The sequence below is a fragment of the Loa loa genome, assembly GCF_000183805.2.
Source record: "Loa loa unplaced genomic scaffold supercont3.213, whole genome shotgun sequence".
Taxonomy (NCBI): Eukaryota; Metazoa; Nematoda; class Chromadorea; order Rhabditida; family Onchocercidae; genus Loa; species Loa loa.
This window is the reverse complement of record NW_018108393.1, coordinates 106,756-113,944: the sequence shown is the minus strand read 5'-3', so window position 1 is coordinate 113,944 and position 7,189 is coordinate 106,756. Positions and strand designations below refer to the sequence as shown.

Here is a 7,189-nt window from a genome sequence, read left to right as displayed (position 1 = left end):
AGTTATTTTGATTTTCAATCTGAAAATATAAACCCATAAAATTGTAAATAATTTTAGGATGAAATAGTTAAAACCTCAATTAAAAAAAACAAAGAACAATATGAAATTCGAAAATCAAGAAGAGGGAAAATCAAACATATAAAAAAGGAGAATAGAATATCTTCAAAAACTAAAACAACAAAAAAAAAAAAAAAAATATACTTTAAATTGTGATGGTTGTTTTTGTGTACGTAAAGGATGACTGAATAAATTATTTTTGGCATATTGTAACAATTTCGGATATCTCATAAGCGGTACCTTTGATAGGAACATCCTAAAATCTGAATTTTAGAAAACTGAAATTTAACGAATGCATCAAGAGAAATCGATGATATGAGTGTGATGATATTAGAGAAAGAAAAAAAGAACGAAATGATCAAACATATTCGCCAACGCTGTTATATTGATTAATTTCACATTGATGAAATATGATGTAGGTTGTATAGATAGCATGTGTATCGTTAAAGGTTTCATTAGGTTAGTATCATTCAAGATATCATTAAATATGATACCGTTGATATTATTTTGAAAAAAAGAAAATGCATATATGTTATAAAAAGTCATTTTAGTACCAATAAAAATAGCAACCAATATTGTACCGTCAAACTGAATATAAAATTAATTACAAATAAAATTCGCAAAAAGTACCGTAAACAGCATTCAGACTTAATGTAATATGAAAATGATTTACAATATTGTAAGTATCATGTAAAATCATAACCAAGCTAGCAACATTCGAAATAATCCCATGGTGAAAAGAAAAATAAAATTATAAATTCTACATCACAAAATGCTCAATAGTTGTATTTCGCATTTGCAAATGTTTGATTTTGCTTCGATGATTACTACGATTTTTTCTTTCCTTTGATATTATCTGTGCAATTATTTATTGTTGGATAGGACAAATTTCATGAGAAAGTGAAGTTTTGTGAAGAGATATAATGGGATTTCGATTAACTTAAAAATCGACAAAATTAGAAAACAAAAATCGACGAAAACTAGAGAGTGTTACTGATATCCTTCATATTTTTTCTATGTTTAAATAATTTGAAGATCATGATATTACAACACAATATATGATAAAATTTAGTAGTACTATTGGTGGAAAACGTCATTTCGTCTACATTAGCATGTATGATAAGAGGTCACTCAAAATCTCAAATAACTAAAAATAGTGTCTCTGCTCCATGTGTTACTGAAACATAAAACATCGGGTTTGCGCAGCTTACATCCAAAAATAAAATATTGTGATATGATATCACCATATCAAATTATTAATGCACATCAGTGTGGGGTACGAAGTAATCGAAAATGATTTCTTGATATTTAAAATATTAATAATCACTTTTTTTCAATATAAGCTAACACAAAATAAATAATATTCAAAATATATTCCAATGACATTTAGTTTCGTCAGTCCTTGCTTACCCTATTATTAATTAAACAGCTTCAATCGATACTAATATTGTTCGCATATAGGAAGGCCTTCCAGTGATAGATTGTGTCCTTATTCAGGTTCTACGATTACAATGCGTAATATAGAATGTACATTTCGACAGAAGCTTTTCATTTAATATAGTGTATTTATAAAGTAAATATTTCGTAATTACGGCAGAACCATAAAGTAGCACTGAAAGCATATAATTATTCGTTATTGCAAATTACAGTGTAGTGATTAAGTTATCACTTTGGATCGTAAACTTTATTAATGGTTCATCCGCTCTGTTCTGCTTCTCAATGGCCTCACTTTTATCATGTAGAAGAAACATATCATTATGCTATTCATCCGTTTTCATGAAGAAATATTTACTTGCGATGACACCTAAAATAAATAAACTAGTAAGACAAGATGTATCATAAGATTATTACTGACGATACTTCATAACCTATCGATAATAACCCAGATGAAAACAAACAAATATAAAACAAACATAATATAGGAAATGTCAAAATACTAGAAGAAACCATTCTCACAGGTCAAGCTGGAGGTATCTCCAAAGAAAGCTTTTATAGAGATCATTAGTTTTAAATTTCCGAAGAGAAAAATAGGAAATACCTCAATGGAAATCAATCATGAAGTCTCCTCAAATAAGCTTCGATTGAGCAGGCGAAATCACTACTGTGTCGATAAACTGCTTCGCGTACTTTCGGATCACTATATAATTTTCTTAGAGCATTGTCGTTAAAGCTTAATACCTAATGCACGATGATAATTAGTCGGAAAGAATTTCGGGATATATCATAACAAAAAAAAAAAACAAAGGACATATAACAACATGAGATGAAAAACATAACAATTTACCAGAAAGTAATATCAATGTCTCAAACTGCATTATTCCATAAAATCCTATTCATTATCTGTAAAATAACAGCTGACAAGAAAACGCAAAAACTTACGTAAGGAAAATCGATTTCACATGAATTAATGTTACTTTCGGTCAAGGTATTGTTGAAATGTTCGGAATCGTCATCAACCAACTGATTTTCCCATAAAAGTGTTGTTCTATTATCTCTCATTAACGGAATCATCGTTTGTCTTACAACATACCAGTGCACATCATATCTCTTTTCCAACGATGCGAACTTTTTGGGAGGTCTAAGAAAAGAGTAAATAACACTGTCCGTAATCAACGATCTAACGAAAGTGCTTCAACTTTTTCACGTTTTCAGTGGATTTTTAAACTGCTTTTCTACTGTCATTTTCTCCATTTTTCCTAGCCATGAATAAAAATTTTCTAAAAGTTTATAATTCCAGGTCAACTTTCCTGTCAATGCAATGACCTTTCAGATTCTTTTCAGTTCATGAAATAGGGAGAAAACTGAACCAATCGACTAACCTCGATACCCAGACATCATATAAAAAGTCAGCTTTCAGTTCAGGACATTCGAAAAAAATACCCATTTCTCCTAAATCGTCCGAATAACCAATCACATGCTCACAATTTCTATTAATTCCATTTGGAAAATACAGACGTGTTTTTACCTGGAAATTATGAACGGAATTAATATGTAAAAAACATAGACTACTTTTGCCATCTTGCAAGATGTGACAACACATAACATAAAACTATGTTATTCTGTCGATAATTATATGCAGCTTTTCAAACAATTATAAATTGGGATAAGCGTTAATAAATCACAAGTAATAAAAAGCACTACCTGTACATTTCCACGTAATGTAACCAATGTTTGTAGTACGGGTTCAATTTTTTCACGATAAGCGACCACATCACCACGTTTCACCTCCATCTGAATCCAATCACCAACTTTTAAACACTGCGATGATATCGGCGCGACATCTTGGAAGATGATTTCCTTTTTCTGCTGAACATTAAGTGGCCAAACAGTAATTAAATTACCCAACGTTCGAGTAATAATCCCCTTTTGGGTACTGCATGTGACGAAACTATTATTCATTATTTATATTTTATTGACAAAGATGTAGTTATCGACTCTTTAGCTTACGCTTACTGTCCACAATTTGCATATTACTATCGGAAATCTACGGTTACCTGAAATTTTCAGCTATATGACGCAGCAGATAAATAAAATAAAAAAATATTAAAGATAAATAAATAAATATTTACAACAAACGAACGACGGAACAAGTTAAACTAAGTGGGGTCAAAGGGTAACAATTACAAATTAATGCCGTACCCCAATTTGTCCAACGACCTTAATTCATCAATGGGGAAACTGCGACGCTATGTAACATTTAGATCCCTCACTAAGTTTTACATTATCCGGAATTCCGGATCATCAATGAATAGGGGACGTTTTCATAAATCCATCAATGAAACCACATGATCTTATATTTGTATATTTGCACGTAGAATGTTTGCACGGAAAAAAGACTCAGTTATCTAAAACTTGTATATTTGCAATGTTTCAAACTGAATTGATTTTTTCCGAGGGTTAGTTTTTTTTCTTTTTTATTAATTTTATTATATGTAAATATAAGCAGCAAACCGAATTAAAATATCCACTTTAAGCTTTTTGCGGACTAAATAACTTTCGAAATTCCAACTTTAATGTCGAAACAAAGTAATTAATTCATTGTTTGTTTTTGAAAAAAATTTGTTCAACACTTGAACAATTTGAATCGATTGTTGCAAAAAAAAAAAAGTGATAAGTGATTTATTGATTTATTATATTAATGAAGATTGTCACTGTCACTAAAAAACATTATTGCTACATATTCTTAGCATATGCGCCTCAGATTGGATGTTCTGATCAGAAAAAGATGAGTTCTGGGCTCAAAGATCGCAGAAGTACTATCAGAAGACAGTATGGTCATTGGGAGAGACTTAAATGACCATATCGGTTCGACAAAGGATGGATATAACTCCCATAGAGGTTTCAGATATGGGACAAAAAATGTTGATGGCGAACTTGAATACGCTCACTCAAACAATAGCAAAATGCAAATAGACTTCATCATAGTTTATCATTACAACCAAAACCTTGTCACAGATGTGACAGTCATGTCACATAACACTGACCGTTAATCTGTTTTCATAAAGTTCATATCATCGAAACAGAAGCACGATAAACGATGCGGACCGGAACATGCTAAATGGGGAGGATTGAAAGAACATGAATATACCATTGTTTCGCACTGGAACAGATTAGCGGTCAGCAGATCATCCAACTGCCTCCAGTCACGAGCATCAATGAAACATGGCAAAACGCAATTGTGTCAATCATATTGAGAGGGCGTGCTCCGAGCTAGGAACGACAAAACCCTGGTCGACGCAAAATCGACAAGCATATGTGATAATGGACAGACGAAATGAAGGCTAAGGTAAGTGGAAAGAGGCGGCTTTATCCCGTTTATCTCGAGAACACGATGACAACAATTGGTAGAAATACGATGAAGCGAAGAGAGCCGGAAAACAAGCTGTGGCTGTAATGAAAGTTGCTTATAATAATGAGGTCAATAGGAAGTTCAGATACGCAAGAGGACCACAAGAGGACCTTTATCTATCGACTAGCAAAATCTCGTCATAGGCAACCGAAGATGTTGAAAAGTTTTACGGTATTAATGACAAATAAGGTCACCTTCTTATGGACCATAAAAATGTAATGAAACGATGGTGCGAGTCAAGAATTTAACCACCCACCTATTCCCCAAGCTGTCCCAACCTATGACCCCGTACAGCCAGCCCATCATGATCGGGGAAGTTGAAGTAGCACTGAAATGAATGAAGTCTGCAAGGCAATTGTCCGGACGATAGTCCGGATAGCAGAAGTATGGAAGTCAAAATTTTGGAACTCTGCTCATTGCTTAACGCAATTCTTTAACCAGATTGTCGCGAAGAAGGTGACGCCTGCTGACTGGTATGAAAGCACGACTATTCCAAAGGCAATCCCGCCGATTATGAAAACTACCGGGTGATTCACCTGCTCTCTCATACCATGAAGATCTTTGAACGAATTATTAGTAGACGCATTTGCGATATCGTTCAGTTCTCCAACAACCATTGCGGATGTGTCGCCTCCTGCCGCACTACCGATGCTATTCATGACGCTCGAGTTCTTGCTGAGAAGCACCGCGGAAAACAAAAAGCTTTGCATTTTACCTTTATAGACTTGGAAAAAGTCTCTGATCGCGTCCCTCATGATGTCGCGGAGAACTTATCGATTGCATCGAATCCTCTATATTGATTCAAGAAGCCGGATCCAGATAGCCGCGGGAACGTCAGGAAATTTTTCAGTTTCTGCAGGGTTGCACTAAAGTTCAGCCCTATCTCCACTCCTCTTTGTCGTTGTTAAGGACGTTGTCACAAGGGACCCTGCAGAAGTCCATATCCTGCACGCTGCTCTACGTCGGCGATATGATATTGGTGTCCAGTGACAAAGACGGGGTTGAACAGGTGCAGGCAAGTGCAAGCTTGTCACAGTTTTATGTCACGTCACACTTGTCATGGATCTACCGTCACAGTTTGACCTTCATCTGAATATCAGAAAAACCACTACTTGACAACCGATGCAAGCGAGCCTGAATCCATCAAAATTAATGGCACTGAGCTACCGGGACAAATGCGTTCAAGTACCTCGAGTTGACAATTGCTTTTGATGGTAGCCTTATTCAGGAAATCACCACTCGTGTCAACTCTGCATGATCGAAATAGCGTTTTACGACTGATGTCATGTGTGACAAGAACATACCTCATCATTTGAAAGATCTATCGTTCTGTAATACGATCTGTCGCGATCTACGAAGCCGATTGTTGGCCTGCGACCAGGGAATAAAAGCGTTGCTTAATTAGATGGAAACAACGATGCCACGGTTCATAGCTGGTCTTACAGCCTTGGGTCGAATGTCGTACGCAATGACGACATTCGACAATTCTTCGGCATCGTCCCGATTTTTGACAAGCTACGTGAGTCTCGCATCAGATGGTATGGCTACATCCTTCGAACCAGCAATAATTCTGCATGCAAGATTGTCATCAACTTCAACGTTTCACGGAAGCGACCTATAAGTTAGCCGAAGCAACGTTAGTCTGACACGCTACACAATGATATGAAATCTATTAACGTACATCCCGATCAAGCGTATGATCAAACAAAATTTCGGCAACGTATCAGAAAAGCGGATCTTGCACTAGAATAGGACAAATGCTAAAGAAGATTTTTTTTCTTTACTCATATTATTTCATGCAATAAAAATGACACAATCATTAGTTTATCAATGATGCTAATTAATTGTATTTTTCATTCATCCTTCTTATTGCATTCTTTTTTGTATAGTGATAAACTAAGCATTATATACTATGCATATAAATCATTGATAAATTTCTTTTTGAAATCACTTTTTATAAATTCAAAAAGTTTCATTTTCAATGTTTTTCTTTAGGAATACTTGTATATGAATTGTTTGAATTTAATCAACAATTACAATCATTTATCTAGCCAAAAAATTTGGTATTATTAAATTGTAATATTTCTGATTTAGTATTATTAAATTGTGATATTTCTGACTTAGTATTATTAAATTGTAATATTTTTGATTTAGTATTATTAAATTGTGATATTTCTGATTTGGTATTATTAAATTGTGATATTTTTGATTTAGTATTATTAAATTGTGATATTTCTGATTTAGTATTATTAAATTGTGATATTTTTGATTTAGTATTATTAA

At 33.9% G+C, this 7,189-nt stretch overlaps 2 protein-coding genes across 2 annotated transcripts; one reads left to right on the top strand and one right to left on the bottom strand.

The window, feature by feature from the left end:
• Positions 1–1,542: 1,542 nt before the first annotated feature.
• On the bottom strand, positions 1,543–3,560 carry LOAG_11168 (hypothetical protein). Its single transcript, XM_020448310.1, has 5 exons — positions 3,199–3,560; positions 2,877–3,022; positions 2,437–2,635; positions 2,096–2,235; positions 1,543–1,861 (listed from the first exon to the last, which is right to left on the bottom strand). The coding sequence occupies exons 1-4, from the start codon at positions 3,454–3,456 to the stop codon at positions 2,107–2,109; spliced, it is 732 nt and encodes a 243-aa protein (XP_020301535.1). The 5' UTR covers positions 3,457–3,560; the 3' UTR covers positions 1,543–1,861; positions 2,096–2,106.
• Positions 3,561–6,323: 2,763 nt separating this feature from the next.
• LOAG_11167 (hypothetical protein) lies at positions 6,324–6,527 on the top strand (the record flags this gene model as incomplete). The annotated part of the gene is made up of 1 exon (XM_003146690.1): positions 6,324–6,527. The coding sequence occupies one exon, from the start codon at positions 6,324–6,326 to the stop codon at positions 6,525–6,527; it is 204 nt and encodes a 67-aa protein (XP_003146738.1).
• Between the last annotated feature and the right edge of the window lie 662 nt (positions 6,528–7,189).

Bases quoted from the DNA above. Each gene is read 5' to 3' on its own strand.
- LOAG_11168 (XM_020448310.1), bottom strand. From the start codon at position 3,456: ATGAATAATAGTTTCGTCACATGCAGTACCCAAAAGGGGATTATTACT. The intron at 2,636-2,876 runs GTTAGTCGATTG...CTCTTTTCTTAG, and splicing joins TATGATGTCTGGGTATCGAG to ACCTCCCAAAAAGTTCGCAT. The intron at 2,236-2,436 runs GTAAGTTTTTGC...ATCGTGCATTAG, and splicing joins GTGAAATCGATTTTCCTTAC to GTATTAAGCTTTAACGACAA.